The sequence below is a fragment of the Marmota flaviventris genome, chromosome 16, assembly GCF_047511675.1.
Source record: "Marmota flaviventris isolate mMarFla1 chromosome 16, mMarFla1.hap1, whole genome shotgun sequence".
Classification (NCBI taxonomy): domain Eukaryota; kingdom Metazoa; phylum Chordata; class Mammalia; order Rodentia; family Sciuridae; genus Marmota; species Marmota flaviventris.
Genome location: NC_092513.1, coordinates 19,735,459 through 19,755,983, shown reverse-complemented (window position 1 = coordinate 19,755,983; position 20,525 = coordinate 19,735,459). Strand labels below are relative to the sequence as shown.

The window sequence follows — 20,525 nt, the reverse complement described above, 5'->3', positions numbered from 1 at the left end:
TATTTGACTTCTAAATATAGTGTAACAGATGTGAGCGAGGACCACATTTTCTGTGTTACACAAAAGATCTTTCTTTTACCCAGAAAAGCCAGACATCAGTCCAGTTCTGGGTAGGCTCAGCAATCTCAGTCAAGGTCAATGGGGATTGGTTTGATTCCCCTTTTCAGTTATGTTTACCATACACCAAATTTTCTTAACCTATGTCCACGAACAAGTGGGCGTCCATGACTAGTCTCTAGAGATTCATCAATTCCTTAAAAACCAAAGGTGATAATATATATATGATTTTTCTTCTGTTATTTCATTTGTTTTTCAAAGTGCCCATGATGCAGAACACTACTTTAGATTGCTATGTTGGGTATAGATTCAATGATTTTAATTTAGCATTTCAAATACTTGGGTATTGACTGGCTGATTTGACTTGTGGACCCCACAGCACCCAGCATTTTCCTGGGGCTCCATGCAGTGCACACATGCTTGGAACTAGGGACATGGGTCTTTCTTTACTGAAGACTTGTCGATTTTTTCACTTGGGGCCCATTTGTTCCCCAAATATTCTTAGTTTAAATGATTTCTCAGGAAGACCAAGGTGACTTTGGCTCTTCTCAACCTCCTCATCCTTTCACAACTGGCCCTGTTTCTAAGTTGTGACCAGTGAAAATGTAGACTAGTAATTAGTTTGGATCAGCAACATGCTTGTTGAATAATACCTATTGGCTGGCAGAGCAAAAGGGTTCACAGTGCAATTTAAATGTATGATCCTGGGGGTGATTTGCATATAAGGAGTGCACCAGTTCCTAATGCTTCCCAGTTCTCCCTTAGAGAGGATTATGCATGACATTTCTTGGGCTGTTAGTCAAGAGAAAGGTGGCCTATGATTGAAGCCTAGAATAGAAATTTCACCTTGTTTTATAAGAATTAATTACAAGAGTCAAAACAATTCCCTACCTCTTTTTCCATCTTCATTTCTAATGTTAGTGGAACCTTACTTAACTTCTGCCTAATTCAATTTCTCCAGCAATTTAAGTCTCAGTTCAGAGTACCTTCTCAGATGGCCATTTTAAGGAAAATATACCAATAGATTTTATCAGAGACACTGAAGAGGTGTCCGGGCTCATTTCCCCCTCTGTAGTCGTAGGAATATGGTCAAATATAATACTAAAAGACTAAATGCTTGTGGCTCTTTTATATATATTTAAAACACACAGTAAGAACATAAGAACATCTCAAATCAGTTAGAAGGGAAAAAAAAGTTATCAACCAAAATCTTTGGAAATTTCATAAAATTTAAATATCTGCAAACAATCCAACCAAAATGGAAAAAAAAAAAAAAAAAAAAAAGAAAAAGAAAAAATCTCAACATTTGGCTATGGAGGGCACTTCACAAGTGAACCAAATGACATGATAACATTTTCCTTCAGGTAAGCTAGTCACTAAATCCCATTCAAAAGAATACAAGAGCAATATCAGAGACATTTCCCAATTCCACGCACATGGTGAGAACATTCCTTTAGGAAGGGCTCATCTACCATGGATTCCTTTACATTGTGTACATTACTTTACATCTCTACAGTGCAATGTTGAAACAGCCTCCAAATTTTGTAAAGTAGATTTGATGTCCATTCTACAAAAATATTAACTTACAGTACATAACACTGAATAATTTTAATCTGTACATTTCCCCTCCCATCATAGGTGACACGCGTCAGTTTGTACAAGTTAGAAAAAAAAAAAATCTGGTTGTTTACATCTGGATTAATAGTCAACAGTCAACCAGAAGTTGGTAGGGAGGGAAGAGTTTGAGAGAGTATAAATACAGTGGAATATTAATTGTGGTTAACAACATTCAGCTTTTAACAAAGTGATACAAAATAAATCTTCTTAAATTTTTTTTTTTTTTTGACTGAAAAGATCTAGCCGAGAATGTTCTGCCAAACAGCCAACCAAGTGATCCGAAAGGTTAAGGCTGACATGAGTTAGCAACCTACAGCACAACCCCAAACAGTGGCGCAGTTCAGAGCTCTTCAAATGCATAGTTTCAGTGTTACACACACATGAATTACACTCCTTCAATTAGTGAATCCTCTAGACACTTTTCTTTTTGTTTTGCATGCATCCCGTTCCATTTCATTAAGGGCATCTCATCCTTGATCAACCATGTACTTTGCTTTTCAATTTGTTTTTGTGATTTTTTTTTTTTTGTATGTTTTGTTTGTTAAGCTGTCAATACCTCCAACACGTGGAAAATGAAATCGAGATGCAGTCTTACAGGACAGCATCATAGGACAATGCAAAATGAAATGAAGCAAGTGTCAGAAACAGTTTATAAAAATGGCACATTTATTGCTACAGAACGGTCATGTACATGACTTCATCGAATAACTACAGATGGGAAAACAGGTAATGGCCTAGACCAAGCTGGGTTGTTTTTGTCTTGAAGGAACTCCAGCACACAACCTGTTTGGACACTTCTACAAATCAGAAATACACCAAAAACATGAAAAAATCGAGGCACTCAGCCACACATTGAAAACAAGGTGTAACTGTTTTATCTTTTTTTTTTTTTAAACGTTTTCCCTTTTTTTCTTTTTTTAATAATTTTTTTTTTAGTTTTTAATGCTGCAGCTATGTGTACAGTCGCAAAAAAAATTTCCCCACTGCGACCTACAACTAAAACAAAAACAGAAACAAAAACAAAAAACAAAAAAATAAAAAAAAACAAACGAAAAAAAGCTACCATACAGTTTCATCTTGGTAACACATGGTAAAATAACATCTTTTAAATAGTAAAATAAAGTAACAAACTTTTACTCATAATGATTCCAAAAATCTACAAAGAAGAAATATTCAGAATCTGACAAATTTTTTTTTGTAATATTCATGGTATAAAAGGATTGCTCCTGCGAAAAATAAGCCAAATATATTTTTTATTTTTAAATTTAGTTTTTTTTTTTCCTACTAGGGTGTACTACAGTCTATTTTATAGCAAAAAGAGCACTAGACAAACAAAGCTTTATAACAAAAAGCCAGGCACTGATACATGGTAAATCTCTGCTTTTTTTTTTTTTTTTTCTTATCTTCACTTAATTGCATCACAAGTAACAAGAATGAAAAAGGCCACAGTTCATATATTTTCACCATTACATATGTCTATAATACTTGAAATGAGTATGGCAAAAACCAGCACTGCACAAAGATGAGTCCACTTCAAGTCCCATGAGAAGGAGCATGTCTCTAAAGAAAACAAATAAAACCAAAGCAAAATAAAGAGGCCTAAAGGCCCTGGTGCCCCATTGTGTTGGAATTCATCAAATTCCATCTTGACTCTTTTGCTTCCAGTCAGCCAGCAGACTAAATTTTTGTGCTTGTTTATGCTGAAATTGTTTCATTCCTGACTCAAGTTCACTTTTGGACACATCATATTTGCCTGTTGGATGCAAAGACGAAAATCCTCATAACCCCAAGTCTCGATTCGATTCCCTCCCCACTCCCCAACCCCTCATCAAAATAAAGATCACGAATAAAAAAAAAATTCAAGAGATAGGAAAAAAATCAAATCAAAAAACAACAAAATTAAAGGAATCGGAAGACTGAATGAGAACCAGTTGCACCACTGGTGGACTGTTGTATACACATTAGTGTTCCTTGCAGCTACACGAAGACAAATGGTAAGGATTTCTAGATGAACAGATCCCTATTCTGCATATTATAAATCACTCGAATGTGGAGGTGGATCAACTGTTCCAAGTTGCTTTCAAAGTCCAAGTGTCTTAAACCGATCCCCAGTCTAAGCATCATTCATATATATATATATATATATATATATATATATATATATATATGTATGTGTGTGTATATATATATATATATATATATATATATATAAATAATATATGCATGCCTGGTGCAGTATGGACTTTTTAGACTTTTTTTTTTTTGTATATTCTTTAATCCTAACTGTCTTCTGCTAAATTTTATTCAAAAATCCAGTGCAGGATACCAATATCTTACCTGGGTTTGCAAATTACAAAAAAATGAAAAAAACAAAAAACCAAAAAAACCACAGTAAAAAGGCCACGTTCCCTTTCTTCTTCTTCTTTCTTTTTTTTTTTAAAAAACAGGGGATACCACCCAATTACTACGGAGAGGTGCAGATCATGTTTCTCCACCAAGCAAAGAGCAGCGAGCAGCTTCTGGTGGCCGTTAGGAAGTTTTTCACTTCTGCCCAAAGGGAATTCCACAATAGAGGTATTACATTACGGAGTAATGAATACATCAAAGCTGGTGAACAAGAAATTGCAGCTTTTCCTCGGTTTGACTGAGAACAAAATATAAAGCACCAATTTAAAAAATAACCAAATGACTACAATTTAATGTTTTGCTTTGTTTACAGATCTGAAAAACTTTAATTTAGCTCTATGAAGCACCTTTCTGATAACATGTTATCAAAAGTGCCCTCTGAACATGTACATCAATGCAGGGAGCTTCCAGTTCCCTAAAGAGTAAACACCGTATTCCCTTCTGTACACTTATCCTGAATGTGATCAGAGTATACCTGCTTCCTATATAATATTGTTCCTAGGGATACCCGCCTTGAGACTATACAAAATGAGTGCAGAATGGACCACTAAAAGGAAATCTTTAACATACTGAGGGAAAAAGTTCACATGGTTTCCATTATTCCAGGAGGAGGGGAGAGTATACATTATTGTCTTCCATACCCTTTTTTGAGCTCCTTTGATAGAACGATTCTCAGGAAAGCCCCAGAAAAACTTTTCATGAAGTCTGATTTCTGCTATTCTCCTAAGGTTTTAATCCACCTCCACATTGTAGGAACTTATCAACAAATCAAAGTATTTTAGTTTTATCGCTACTGAACATATTTACAGTTTTCAACACACACACACAGCTAATCAAAATGTTTATGGGTTTATAAAGATGACCACGTGGTAACTATCTTATTTGTTCTTACATTTTCAGAAATGAACATAAAATTCAGATTCTTGTAGCTCACTATATCATTTAAATGAGACTTTTTTTTAAAACCACACAGTTTAGAAAAACAAAAACTGATACAATGTATTAAAACACATAATAACAAGAGTCTACATGTAAAAATATAACTTTTACATACACAATTTCAAAATAAGGATACGTTTGCCATTTGTTGCATAAAATTTACAAATGTATTTCATTACTATATAACTGGCAAAACAGGAGAACAGATGGAACATTTAGACCATTTCGATGGATTTATGGCATTTACTCAGTGCTGATAGGTGGAAAAACTACTTGAACAGGGATTGTTTTTTTTTTTTTTTCTTAATACATGCCAAGATTGTGTGGCTGTAAAAATAGAAACGAGTTAGACACGAAAGGATGCTGACAAATACTTAACTAGGAGCACTATTTGTTTACTGCACTATACACCAAAGTCAATCATTAGAAAGATTTACGATGGAAATTGGTTCAATTGTGCCCAGACGTCAAAGCTAGCTATCTGATGAGTTGCTGTGCCATAGCTTGGTCTACGTTTCTATCAAATATGGTTAAGTATAAACTTCATTCATACTGGCCAGAGAAATACTGCACTACCCCTCCTCAAAAAAGTGCAACTTAATGCTTTAGGACTTATAAGGCTTATTATAATGCTGCAGGATGACTGAATATTGGCATTTTCAGACGAAGGAGGAGGCAGGTTAGTTAAGTCATCTACTTTTTAGTAAACCCATTTTGAAAAAAAATCAAGAAAGCAACAAAATCAATCAGCTCTGTCACACTACTTGCAATTTTCTCATTTGACGGTTTTTGAACTTCATTTTTTTTTGTTTTTGTTTTTGTTTTTTTGTGTTTTTTTTTTTTCCAAAAATCTGACCATGTATTCAGAAACGCCTCACTGCACACTACTCCGGCTACACAGGTAGGTAACACTTTAATCGTTTTGTTAAATCACAGCCACTTTGATTATGTTATGTTTCCGATGATATAAACATTGGAAGGCACAGTGGTAACATTGTAGCATTCTAACCTTGTACCTCTGAAAATCCCAGAATAGGGTCACAAATGCAACATTACAAGTCAGACAACAGTTTTGCCATGTCTTGGTAATGCTGCTTGTAATATCTACACATGATGTGACTTTTAAGTCCTGTGTTCCCAAAAGACTGGAGAAACGACTTTCTACTTATTTATGAATGAGAAGCAACATCAGGGTCAGCATTTCCTCCTGCACTGCCCCTCCAGAAGCAGAGTTGGCACTACAGGTTATGGTAACAAACTGGGGAAAGGGACAGAAATAAGACCCCCCCGCCCAAAAAAAAAAAATCCATATTTACAGTAAAATCTTTCTTTTAAAAAAGTTAATCAGTACTATTTTTTTACAGGAGAAAAAAAGTCTGAAACAAATGAACAAAAGCTTACCATAGTCACTAAATTTTTAATATATATTTATATATATATTTATATATATATTTGTCATAGGTCTATAAGATCCATCTGTTCCTCCTACCCTAAGGAATGGCTAATGTCATCACTTCTTGTCATCAGGACGTTTGCTGGTTTTGTGACTAGGGCAGCCGAGCTCCCCCTATTCAATATCCAGTAATAATAAACACTAGCTGACTTGAATACCAACAAAAACGTTCATGTAGTTTTTCTTCAGAAGTACACTTTTTCATTATTGCAAGTTTACAATTTTTTTTAAATTAAATATTTTTTTCAGACTTACAAATTAATTATATTTTTTTTTTCCAAAAGAAGTTTAGGCACAAATGCATTGTTCCACAGTGTGGAAAGATTGCCATTCAGTCTCTGGGCTGCGTCTCAGCCTGTACATACTGCTTTGCACATTCTGAATGATATGTTAAAGAAGTCGTCCCTCAAGTTGCACTTTTTTCTTTCTTTTTTTTTTTTTGTTTGTTTTTCTGTTTTCTGATAATTGGGAATGCTGAAACCTCTTGCGTCTGTGATTCGTAACTACTCAGACTTGTCTTATATTACAAAAAAGGGGGTTAAGGAGAAGTGTTTATGTGGGTTTAAGATAATACAGCTGTTAAGGAAGTGGTCTCTTGTTTTAATGAAGCAATGTGGCAACTTGGACCTGAGAAAGGAAAAAAAAAAGGAGAGTTCATTAATATACTTATTAAAGAGAAAGTGATTAAAAAAAAAAAAAAAAACACACACACACACACACACAACCAAAAAACCCTTCATTTACCAAGAAAGAAAAATATGGGAAAAGTTGACTCAGGGGTAAATTTGGCTAAGAGTTTGGATAAATCTGGGTAAAAATTTGTGCAAGAGTTATGAGTGAATATTGCAGAAATATTTGAAAACGAACTTGCCCTTTCACATCTGTCCCAGGTGATTGGATGCATCTCCCATTCCGGGGTGCGGGCCAGCCAAGGAGAGTGGGGGAGGCTCTGAGGACACCTTCTCTTCCTCCCTTCTTTTCAGACATGCTGCTTTCGGATTCAGATTCCTTTCTGTGGAGAATGAGAGCACAGGCCATTTAGTCAATGTCAAGGCTTCTCACAGAGGACAGTGATACCTCCTCTGTGTGTGTTTGACCCTTTGGTTCAGTTTTTAAGTGACAGAAGGAAAGAAGCAATTAGGAAATGGGCACTACAGTGATTCCTTTGGTTGTTCACTAGTAAAACCTGGATTATATGGAAGATTTGTACAGCAACATTATAGGAGGAAAGGAGTTGGAAAAAGTTAACTAGCCAGGCGCGGTGGTGCACACCTGTAATCCCAGTGGCTCGGGAGGCTGAGACAGGAGGATCTTGAGTTCAAAGCCAGCCTCAGCAATAGCAAGGTGCTAAACAACTCAGTGAGACCCTGTCTCTAAATAAAATACAAAATAGGGCTGGGGGTGTGGCTCAGTGGTCGAGTGTTCCTGAGTTCAATCCCTGGTACCCCACCCCCCAAAAATAAATTAAAATAAAGTTAACTAAGCTCCGATTATTGACAGTACAAATGGAAGGTAACTCAACAATCTGAGTAATCAATGCTGCTGCCCAGAGGTCTTAGCAGCCTGCCCTGAGCAGTTCCTCTGAGGGTTCTTAAAAGTCTAGCGCTGTGGCTCAAGTCCATCTCACCGCACTGCTGCCTGCACTGACCTCGGACTTGCTGCTCCAGGCTGAGGATGACAGCCACGGCCTGGTGGAGGATCAGGAGCTTGGTCTGAGGCTTGTCACTCTTGAGGTGGAGCTGCACCATGCGGCCGAGCTCCTTGAAAGCCTCGTTGATGTCTCGGACCCGCAGGCGCTCCCGGGCGTTGTTGGCCATTCTCCGTTCCTTCTCACGTTCTGCCTTCTGCTCTGGAGTCAGGTCCTCATCGTCATTATTGCTGTGGGTCAAAAAGGACACGACATTTTCTAACGGTGTGGGGGAAAGGAAGGTGTCTAAATTACTTTGTTTTCTCCCAGAGTTGTCAGGAAACTTCCCCATCTCAATCTGCGTCCTTGTCAGTTTTACATCCACTTGACCTTGGCAACTGGTCCATATGAAGGATATTTACCCACACGTGGAACCCCAATCGAACAGGAGAGCATGATCTGGGGAAATGAAGCTTTTGTGGGTAAGTCACACTCTGCCAAGCAGGCCTCTACCCACTATGCTTGGCCTGTTCTCCGTGACCACACTGCAGAAAAATTGCTCACATGCCATCTTTTTTTGAAGAACTTTCACACTGTGACATCTGAAACCTAAGGAAATATGTGACTGAAAAAGAGATTTTGATAGGTCAAAGAAAATATAAGACTGGCAAGTTAATAGGACCAAGAAGAAAGACCTCCGTTGAAGACATCACAGCAATAAGAGTCAAGACAATGGGACCATGCCCAGAGGTCACCATTCCCAGCTCTGAAGGCCTGGAAATCCATGAGCCCTACCTGTGTCTCATTTTCTCCACACAGTAAATGAAAAGTTGAAAAGGAAAAAAAAAATCAGAACAAAACATGACTTCCACGTCTTTAATATTATGGATGTTTGTGATTCCCCAAAATAAGTTGGGGAAATCTGAATTGACATCAGCTATGTAAAACAATACAAAATCCAAACATCTACCCCTTATAAACTGACATGACCTCATGGTGAGTCAAAAATGAAGGCAAACAGGAATCTCGCTAAGAACCAAAATACCCTGATGATTCATAATGAAGGTATGGCTGGGCCTAGTGTGGACTGCACAGATAAGATCAGTTCTGACAGTTTCTGGGTATCTTAGTGACCAATTAGACATTTAGCAGAAGGCAAAGAGGACGATGAGTCATCTGGAAGGCAGAGCGTCTGAGGAAGCTTTCATGGCAGGAGAGTTTCCAACATTTCAAAGGACTTTCAAAGGCAGGTGTGGGAGACGTCCTGTCTCAAGAACAAAACAAAGAACTCTGGGTGACCACTGTGAATGACCATGAGCAAGAAATTTTTTTGGGGGTATGAAAGATCAAAAATGGAGTAAATGCCACTAAAAAGCAATGACTCCCTGTTGTAAGAAATACTATGGAAGTGACTACCTATCCAGCCTTTAGCCTAGAGGTTCTGGCATTCAGCTAATGGACAGGAGATTGGCAGCTACCTCGAAATTCCACGTCGGAAATGTTCACTGCACAAAGCATTTCAGAACTGGGAGACATGTGGATAGTTATTGAGTCAATTTGACCTACATTTAATGAATGCTGGCTTAAAAAGTATGGCTCTGATCTTCCATTTTTGGAAAATCCTTGGGTAACTTCCAAATTGCAAAAAGGACCAAGTACACTGGAGAAGCTCGAATCAATCAAAAATTAAAAGTGGTATTCTTAGGATCCAAGGACATACAGTGCGTAATGATGTATAGAAGCCAAGAACACTTACACACAGAATAAAAAGTTAGTGAGGAAAGATGAAGACACTAAACAAAGAGGCTCAAAGACCATACTGCCCTCCCACAGCTGAAACCCCTTCCCATGTGGCAACACTGGCCACAGGTGTGTGCTGGCTGACACACAGCTCAATGGAACCAACCAGAAAAGGGCTTCTTTAGCCACTTCCTAATCTTCCGCAGTTCTCTGCTTATCCCCCCTCTCTTCTTACCCATGATCCCTGCTGGTGCCAAAGAAAATCAGTTTACTATTAATTCGCTCTTGCACCCTGCTAAGCAAACAGGCTGTAATAAGCCCAAAGGAAATCTCCGCTGGGCCTGCCCTGAAGCTAAAAATTTGGGTAATATTTTTATATATCAGACATGTGCCATACCTTACACAGAAGGGACTTGAAAATAGGAAATTGTCTTCCAAAGATTTTCAGGCTAATAACTGATTAGAATTGGTTATTCACTTATAAATAAATTAGTTATGCAAATGATTTGCCTAGATTTGAAAAGCATTGCTTCACAACACAGTCTTGGAGGCATACCTAAGTAAATGTCATCAGAGTGACCTTTGAAAACAAGAAGGTTCTCAATAGCAAGTTAAAATGTTGTTCTGAGACTTCAAAGAATCCGTTAATATGTGTAAGTTATATTACCAAGAACTGACCAGACTAAGAGAGAAACTATGAAGGATGTGAAATTCCCAGCCTGGGCTATCTTGCCATGTGGCCAAGAATCAGGAAACCGTAACGATAGTAGAAAGGGGTTAGCTAGAAGCACTGAATATTTTTGTAACTTGCAGCAGGACACGTAATGTAATTTGCCCCAGTAATTATAAAGCCAATGTAAAAAGGAAGTATCTTCTTAATTCATTAAGAACACTAGCTCTAACCTTGAGCACCACAGCCTTTAAAAGGGAAGCTGCAGGCACAGTACAATTGGTTTAATTCTCAAATAAAAACTGCCCAAAGGAATTAAGGCAAAGCACATGGGTGTCCATGGCATTCAAAAAACCATCTGATTACTAAAGTTCAAAGAGACAGATCTAGCTGAAAGATATCAGATACTTAAGACCAACTGGAAGCTATTCTTGTGCAGTTGTTTTCTGTAAAGTCTGGGAGGGAAAAGATTAGCAATCGAGGAATTACTCTTCTATACATTAACATGTTTAGGATAAAGCTGAGAAATCAATATTTTAAGAAAACAGTTACAGTGGCACACACATCATTATTTGACTTTTTAACATGCCTATGATCACTTTTTAGAAAGAACATTTCTGACCAAATTTATAGAATATACTTTTAAAAATGAACCATTTGCACTTGCATTCATTATAAATCTTTTTTCTTTCTTTTCTTTTTTTTTTTTGTATTGTGTGTAATCAGCATTGGGTCCAAATTCATAAATGCAAAAACATTTTAGGCTTCACTAGAGTACAGGTATCTTAAATGATACTTTTAGTACTTCTAGAAGAGGCCTTCAATTTTCTTTTGATCTGTAAATTTACCTGCCAGGAAAAAACTCAGTAGTTTCTTCCTATTCTGTTCACTTCATCAAAGTCCAATAAAGGAATTAAATGAAGCGACAGTATGATATACTGTTACCTAGATCTTGACCTAGTAATTGATTTGATATCCTTCTTGTCGTCGTCTAATTTCTTGTCCTCAGAAGATTTTGTGTCTTGCAGGTTCTCATCACCCTCATCGTCAGATTTGATCTCAGAGCTGCCGGAGGAGACACTCTGCCCCTGAAGTCCTGGTGGCATGCCTATAGGAAAAAAAAAAGAGACCAGGTGACACGTTTGCTGAAACCTCGGTGCACAAACACTCACCCCCCAGACCTCGAGGCTGCCAGCCAGACGATTCGCACTGCTGAACTGTGATCCTTCTGTCACTCTTTCCCTGCTATCTGGTGAAGTTTCAGAAATGCACCTGCGGAAATAAGTTTTCCCTGCAGTGGCTCTGAGGTTAAATTCTATTTTGCAATCTTTTGGAGTAGATGGTAATTTCACTGTCTACAAAACATCAACTTAATTGCAATGAAAATCATAATCATGAAAATCACACACCTCAATGTTCTGATTAAGAACCCAAGTAAATATCAGCTATTATATTGAGTTTTTTTCCATATGCAATGATTTAATAGAAAAATGTCCTTAAAATATAATTCCCAGGGAGTACGCTAAATATATGCAGTCAAGACTTCAATAGATAGCCTAATGATATTCTGAAATTAGGCTTCTCTTATCCTCAAGGAGTAATCAGCATTAAAAATGGTACATATGGAAGGCAGTTCTCTGCTCACTGAAGAATATTCTAGCTTTATCATCGCTAAACTTTCTAATATCACACTATGTTTTAAAATGTGACTTTAATGTAATTTTATTTCTTAGTCGATGAATGTCTATTAAGTATTTCCTTCCACTTGCAATCTATGTATTCTAGAACCCTATTTCTCAAAATTTGGTCCATGGTCCAGGATCATCCTTATCACCTAGGAGCCACTAGAAATGCCAAATTCCAAAATTAATAAATCAGAATCAGCCTTTGAATGTGATCCTTGGTTCACGCTTTTCACATTACAGTTGGAGAAGTACAGATCTAGGGCAAAGAGAGCAAAACCAAGAGCTCTGCCAGATTATTACTGCTCAGATAAAACTGAATAGCCATACCCATATATATAATTAACGCTCAGATAGGTATAAAAGTTAACAGTTGAAAGATATTATATGGACTCCGGAGGCAGTGTTATTGTGTTTATTTTAAATGTGCAGGGAATGAGAAGATGTTCTTGAAATGACCGATGGATTGTCAGCTGGCCAGTGAGTCGCACAGAGAACCTAGACCCAGACCTTGTAGCACCACTTCCTGGGGGCATGAAAAGTCAGGCACATGAGGCACCATGACATGGCTAGATGACTCAAGAGCGAAAACCACAACCATGTTCCATTTTAAAAACGTACCTATATTTCCTTCCATCTCAAACAACTAAAACAATTTCCTTCCATCCTATTCATTTGAAAACATCATTTTCAGGCCACAAGTAACCACATTAGAGGACCTGAATGGGTAAAATGTGGAAATAGCTAAAATATCATTTCCTCTCATCAGTCTGCTGTCTCATTCCCTACTGAAAGGGGACCAGGATTTTCAGAGGATGTTGGAGGAAAACAGTTACTGAAGAAACACGATTAGCAGGCTAGGTTCTCACTACTTTCCCATGTACTTACCATTTTTGTACCAAATTTGATTCTTGGTTTTCTGCCAATGCTTCCTGAGGGCTGCCCACCAAGGACACGGGGCAACAACACTGTGTGTCTTGTTTACAGGAGGTCAGAAGTGCCCTTCCGAGGCACACTTACCTCTGTAAGGGTCCTGGGGTGGGTTCAAGTCCGGGGAAGTTGCAGACTGGACTGGAAGCTGTGGAACCGGAACCTGATTTGGCAGAAGAGAATGGCTGCCTCTCAGGGCCACGCCATCTTCACGATGGGCCCCAACCTGAAAGCATGAGAGGAGCCATTGTGATCAGTGGGAATGGGAGGCACCACAGCTGTTTCCAGGGGCAGCCAGGACCTGGAAGCAGGAAGGCTGGCCTCTGGAAAACAATCCTCCCACAGGCGTTTCGCTAGAGGGCGCTGGAGGACTGCACATGCACCTAGAGTTCTCTGCAAAAACACTTAACGCTCAGTGAGATGCCGTGCTGTACATCCAGTGACAAATATGGCAGAGTAGCTCAGGCAGGTAAAACGTCAAATTGTCTCCCAGGGTGCTGCAGTGGAGCGCACGGATTCGTACCCATCTGTCTTCTATCATGTCCGCCAACAGATCTGACAATTATCTTAATGCCCATATGCTTAATTGTGGGCTTCTCAATTCCCCCATTGCTATCGGAAATCCTACAGGAATTTCAATTTGGCATTCGACTTTCATTTCAGGGGATAAGATTCTCAGGCCTGCCATTTTTTTTTTCCATAATGCCAGCTAAGCCTCTGACAGCGGAAGCTACAGCAGTATGGGACATAGCCCCTGCTCGGTACAAATATAATAAAATGTCACCTGGCTTTCCAACACTGGCAGTCCATTCCAAATTAATGTTTACTGTATTTCATCAGCTGCTGAGTTCCAAATCCAAAGGGGGACCATTTGTGCCAATGCCACCACACCGGAAAATGTACCAATAAAGGTTTTATTAAACACACCAGTAAAGCCATGATTGCCATGTGAGGATGTTTGGACATTTTTCCATTTTTTCCCTCCACTACTCTGATCCTAGAAAGACACCATATTGTAAACACTCTTTGTGTTTCCAAGAATAAAATTATAGAGTACAGCATGATTACTTGATTTGGAGAGAAAAAAAAATACTGCTGAGTTTTTTTTTCATTAACTACTACTACCTACTATGGAGTCCAGAGACATTGAACTTGTGGCACTGGGACAGCAGTTGCTGACTTTATAGCAGATGCCTTAAAGCAAAACCATTAAGCATTTGTAAACCAAGAGAAACCTAAATAGCTCACATTTGCGTTTGTGTTTTTATGTAGTTTTTTTTCTTAGCCTATTGTTAAGGGAGCATTTATGCCAGCCAGTGGGTCTAACACTAAAAAATATTTATGCATGAATTTATTCAGCTCTGAATCAAGGGTTACTTTTTCTAATTCAAAATACATATAAGATCACAAAGCAGAATTTTCACTCTTTGGTACCAAAATGTTTTATAAGAGTTTTTCCAAAGAATGCATAAATAGTAACAATGTGAAGCAACAACACACTCACAGGACTGAAGCACATGCACATTATTTAAAGGCAGCCAAGTATCAAGAATTTTATATGTGTATGTGTGTGTGTGTGAATATATGGATGTAGTTTATATGTACACGAATATACACACTCCTACATAATACGAAAGACAATAATTTGCTGGGGACGGGCATCAGGAGGATCACATAAATTGTACTAATTGTTCAGATTGAAAAACAATGAGAACAGTAAAGGACACTGTCCACACCAGGGAATATAAGCACTTCAGCTGAGAGGCTGGGAGTCCGCGCTATGGCACCGGGTGCCTGTGTTGCAACATACACTTGCTGATCCGGGGTAGGTCAGCCCCTGTGTGGCTATTCTATGCATTGAGCCCCTGAGCTCATTCCATGTTTAACCACAAACTGGCCTCTTGGTGGATCTCTCCCGCTGGCCCAGAGTTCCAGCTGTGCTACAAGTGCAAGCCCGTCCCATACACTCAACTACTGCCACACCATCCTGGCTTTCCTCTGAGACTGGGGTCCACTCTCTTACAGGCAGGCTGGTCTACCCCATTCCTTCAACCACGCCTTGCTCACTCTTTCTATACGACATTCTTTCCCCAGGAAAGAAGAAGAGTCATTTTATATCCAGGTTTTGATTTGCCATACTTATATTTGTGCATACAGAAGATAGATTCAGTGATTATACTTTGGGACTAAGATCTCAACTTGGAAGCATGAATTTGACAGGCCTTAATCAAATGACAGCTAAAATCTAAAAATCAATGTGAACCTAAATAATTATCTTAGAGCCAATTCATATTTGTTGCTGTTCCCAATGAATCTAATTTCTTGAATTTCCACAAAGGATGGTACTCAGTTGGAATCACTGAAGATGACCACTGATTTAAGCTTAGCAGAGCAGCTTGCTCTTTATGTTTCATAAGCATTCTATAAACACTCTCAAGCATTTGTGGTCATCTGTGATATCATTTAAGGCTAATGTTTTATTTTTTATTTAAATCATATTAAGGTATTAATCTTGAAAAATTTCTCCCTCTGCATCACATTCAGAATGGTTCTTATAAATGGTTCTTATAAGAGCCAATTGCCTTTATATTTTTTATTTATTGCCTCAGCTGATTAGGAAAGTCGCTATAACTGGTATAACAGTGAGAGCAGAAGTGTCTAGAACCTAAATGAAGCCGGTTTCTTTGTCAGCTGTGTAATCATTATTTAAGTTGCTCAAATGCAAAACAAAGAAAACAACACTAAGTTATAGAGAGCAAGTCTCCCAGGCTTATCACAAAGAGTATCAATAATATATGTAAGCCTAGCACAGTGAAGCATTCCTATAATCCCAGAAGCTCTGGAGGCTGAGGCAGGAGGGTCTTGAGTTCAAAGCCAGCCTTAGCAAAAGCAAGGCACTAAGCAACTCAGTGAGACCCTGTCTCTAAATTAAAAAAAAAACAAAATAGGGCTGGGGATGTGGCTCAGTGGTCGAGTTCTAAATTCTATCTCTGGTAACAAAAAAAAAAAAAAAAAAAAAAAAAAAAGTATATGTAAAACAATGAGTACATAATAGTTACACACAGTTTATATCTTATCTGAAAACACTTGCTTATTACATAAAATTGAGAGTCCACGAAGTCCAAGAGCTCTGAGCACTCAAGCTTCAATCTACCTTCACTTATGATCATCTTTGCACTCACTGTCTATTTTCACATTTGGTTGATTTTAAGTCTTTCTCCTCTACAATGACAGTGAAACTGTAAAGAAGATAAATACAATTGAAAGTATAGTTGTTTCAACTACCATTTTGTTTGGATTTTAGGTATATGTATTACCTCACTCTATTTTCTACGGGTCACTAGGTCATTTCAAATACTATCAGTCAATTTCCATGAAAGAAGTAGTAGATAAAGTTGTTAATATTTAAGGCTTTGCTGTGTATTTCAGGACACGTGGATGATGGCTGAAAGGTTCAGATCCATGTGGTAAAGAGTCTGATTCTCCAGGATCAATTCCACTGCTTGCTTACTTGGCCCCAGACAGCACATTCCAACCCTATTTACTTCAGAAATATTGTTTCTGTTTACAGGAGAGCCAAGAGAGATGGTGGATGATAACACAAATTTACCACGAGAACAGCTCAGCAATAAGATGGAGGACCCAATACCACCACTAATAAATACAGGGGTCAGTGATGTGTCCACCTCTCCTATAACAAATAGGTAATAATGTATTAGGAAAAAGCAGATTCTTTCAAGCTACAAGTTGACTCAAAGTATGACATATGGTACCTATGTTTAGAAAACTCATACTTCATTAAAGATCTATTTTGATAAACATTAAGATAACAATAAAATTAAAAGCCAGCTTATAAAAACAGTTAAATAATACTGATTGCATTTTTTGCTATGTTTAAGAACATTGTCATAGACTCTTAGAATGTAGTTTTAGATATAATTATGCTAAAAGATACAGGTAAAATTTAATAATTATTAGATAATTACTAATCAGTTGATCAGAATACATTTATTAATTCAGAAAACATTATCTAATCTACTCGATGCTTGTCACTCTAACTACAGCCTGTTTTCCTCTTTCATGGTGTCTCTTGGTACCTTTCTTTGGGGGTTCTAACTCCCTCTCTCCTTAGTATTTCCAGGTTCTGAATGCCAAGACTATCCAAGGGCCAGCACATCACTTTGAAGCAGACATAGGCTATGCTATGAATAGGCCACCCTAGGATCTGGTGTTTTGTGATCCAATGAGTTACAAAAGAATGAGCAGATAGAATCACATGGCCCAAACATGGCTTGGCCTGACTGTCTGCATACCTGGTAAGTCATGACTGGTACCTCTATGTACAGATATCTAAGTTACCCTGAATCTTAGGTCAAGATAGATTCCAATTCTGGCACATCCATTTCAATTTTATCCCCTGTGAATTTATCATTGGGAATAATTAAATTAAGCATCATAATTTTAAATGATCATACTTTCTGGGGAAAAGACTGATTTACTAGAAGTTCTTTAAATTCCCAGAATATAGACTTTCAGGGTTTGGAGGAACTTGGACATAAGTTAGGTAAAATTCAATTTCATAAAAAACAAAAAATGTGCTAAGGTGGAGAATGGCTGAGTGACTTAGCCAATGTCCAGTTAGAGAACTAAAATAGATCTTGAACTCAGGAAACTTTTAACATTGAACAATTTGAATGGGCATATAAACATACACAGGGGAGGGAAGCAGAGTTCAGGGTCCAAGGGGGTTTACTTTCTGGAGATTTTGTTTTAAACCAATGTGCGTACATGTATGTGTGCACACACATACCTATAACAAAGACATTTTCAGGCATATATGTGCATATGAGTATCCAGATCTGAAGATCATTTTAGTTTTCTTTATCATAGGAAAAAATTTAAAGTTCACCAACTCAGGCCAAGGCCAAACTGTCTAACTAAATTACAAAATTTAATATTTGCCACAAGTCCTCCAACATAAATCGATTTAAAAGACATGCAGCTTCAAATTAGGTGCTGTTGGCCAGGCTGCTTTTATACAGGGATGCGAGGTTGCCTACAGCATCTTGGTAAATATCCTGTCCTTATCCTCAAGCTAACAACAAATGCCACAAACAAAAAAGACATTCAATGCTTTTGCTCTCTTTGTTTCCAGGGAGTATTGTGAAAGTAATTATTCTGTTGTATTTAAGAGGCCTATTTCATGGATGGGAAAATGTATTAAATTTCATTTGGCAGTTATTCAATCCTAGTTAATGTTATCTCCAGAGATAAGTGCTTCAAAACAGGCTTTCAGACCCCAGTTACTTCCATTCTACCATAATCCTTCTAAGAGTGTAGGACAGGAACTGGAGGTAACTTGTCGCTCATTTCTAGATCCAGGTGATAATGACGCAAAACCATACTATGCTCTTAGAGACATTTTGACATATCAAAAATTAAAGCTTGTAATTCATGGCATGGGTTCAAAATTTCCCTCTTCACATTAGATGTTTTTTTCAGAAAGAAGAAAAAGATCAAGGAAAATGAGACAAAGAAAAAAGTCCTGATGCCTTTTACTTTACTCTTGTAAAGTAAGAGAGAAAAGTCAATGGGCTTTCACTGTAATTAGAACCTATTGACACAGCAAACAGTTTGGGTGCTGAACTGTAATCTCCCCCTGAAATATCAATTATACATGACAGTTGTAGAGTACTAGATTTCAGTTTCAATTACCTTGCCAGATCTCTGTCATATTAGAGGAAAGCAAACTTATTTTCTCACGTGTACAAAATACCATTCAGTCCAGAAGCACATCTTTTCAGAAGGCAGAATGTGGTTGTGCAAAGTTTTCTGTTGGCTCATAGATGGAACTCAGAGGCTCATATGGCAGCAGTAGGTGGATACCGTGAGGAACACCATCAGAGACAGGAAAACTGCGAGAAAGCAAGACCTGACCCAACTCATGGGAGATAAAGTCCCCACACTGGGAAACCCTTCTTCAACCATAACTTCTGTAGTCCTCAGTTTCAGATTATTGACAATTTTTAAAAAATTGTCCATGTGAATAAGCTTTATTTAAAGGAATTTTCTCTGAAGTCAGATCATGATTCAGTTATTTTGCTTGGATTTTGATTAGATTCTTAAAACGTTCATTGAGAGATTTCATAAATGTCGTGAAAACACCTAATGATTTTTTTTTTCTAACAATATCACAGCCACATGCTTTGTCTGGAATTTAATGTAATTCCTTCTTGTGCAACTCTTGGAGGTTTGCTTAATAATGCTTATTCTCCAGATAACAAAATAATTTTCAAGAGGATTTAAATATAATCTAAATGATTCTGAGGTTGGCAGTGCTTATCTGTCATGTGATCAGCTACATTCAAAGTCCTCTGGACTGTCCACCAAAATGGTTATAATGAATGATCCTGTGATATGATTTGAGATGCAAATGGGTGTAAGCTGAATTGGGTTCATCTTTCTTTTTCTAACTCATAAATTCCATCTACTAAAACTGTTTCATTTCTCTCTTCTGTGTCTCCACCCCACCCTGCCACCAATTCTCAGCATCATTTTCCGACAGCGGAAACCGTCAACGGATGTAGCGTAAGACTATGGAGGGAGGTTAGCAGAGTCCATTTCATTTCTTCCCCACTCCAGGTGGCAGGCTAGAAAGTAGGTTTTATGGAACTAAAGTTAATCTATCCCCAGTGAACCAAACCCATGTAGCACAGAGATTATAGTGAAATCTTGCAGTTACTTAGAAGGAGCTTCTTGGATTTGAAGCAAAAAAAAGTCAACTGAACACTTGATGGGTACTTGGAATTCTGGATCCCTGAAGTGGGTCACCCCTGTATGCATGCAGTCTTGCTGCTGACCTCCACACTCTAGACAGCATAGACACTCCAACACTCTGGATTTACCATTACCCTTGTCCTTTAATTTTAAAATGCTTCTTATTATCCAATAACATGCACTTATTATGAAATATTTGGAAAGGGGGAAGTATAAAGAAGCTCACCTAAACTAATGAAATATCCCCCCCTCCATCACTTTCCAAATCCTCACCTTTAGAATGCTATATTCTCTTAGCATCACTTGGTGGCTTGCACATTAAGATTCCAGCATGGCTCTCCACTGCTCTATCAACAATCTAAGATCTCTGACTTGTGCTGCTGTGTCTTCACCTGGATATTCTGGGACCATTTTGATTCCTGCCTATTTTTAAACTGCTCAGTCTCAATCTTTAGTTACCTACTCATGGCCTCTCACCTGCTGGGCTCACTCCTGCAAACCAGGGTTTACACAAGGTCCTCCCTTCTGTCCCCTGGGCTGGCTTCTCTTTCATTAGTTTTACAGATCCCCTGTCTCTCACCCTTCAGGGCCATCTGCACCCTGCACTTTCTCATCAACTTTCTGGAA

The 20,525-nt window shown here is 38.1% G+C and overlaps 1 protein-coding gene across 22 annotated transcripts in view; it reads right to left on the bottom strand.

The window, feature by feature from the left end:
* Positions 1-2,322: 2,322 nt before the first annotated feature.
* Tcf4 (transcription factor 4) overlaps positions 2,323-20,525 on the bottom strand; it is a 346,604-nt gene continuing 328,401 nt past the window's right edge. For 16 of the 22 annotated variants that reach the window (XM_027949012.2, XM_027949014.2, XM_071602722.1 and 13 more), the window contains 5 exons: positions 13,212-13,347; positions 11,455-11,617; positions 8,121-8,350; positions 7,344-7,484; positions 2,323-7,099 (listed from right to left, as the gene is read on the bottom strand). In XM_027949012.2, the coding sequence (XP_027804813.1) occupies positions 7,348-7,484; positions 8,121-8,350; positions 11,455-11,617; positions 13,212-13,347 (666 nt within the window). In that variant the 3' untranslated portion in view covers positions 2,323-7,099; positions 7,344-7,347. The remainder of the gene's footprint in view (positions 7,100-7,343; positions 7,485-8,120; positions 8,351-11,454; positions 11,618-13,211; positions 13,348-20,525) is intronic. The other 6 variants (XM_027949013.2, XM_071602726.1, XM_071602725.1 and 3 more) reach the window with 1 other exon arrangement.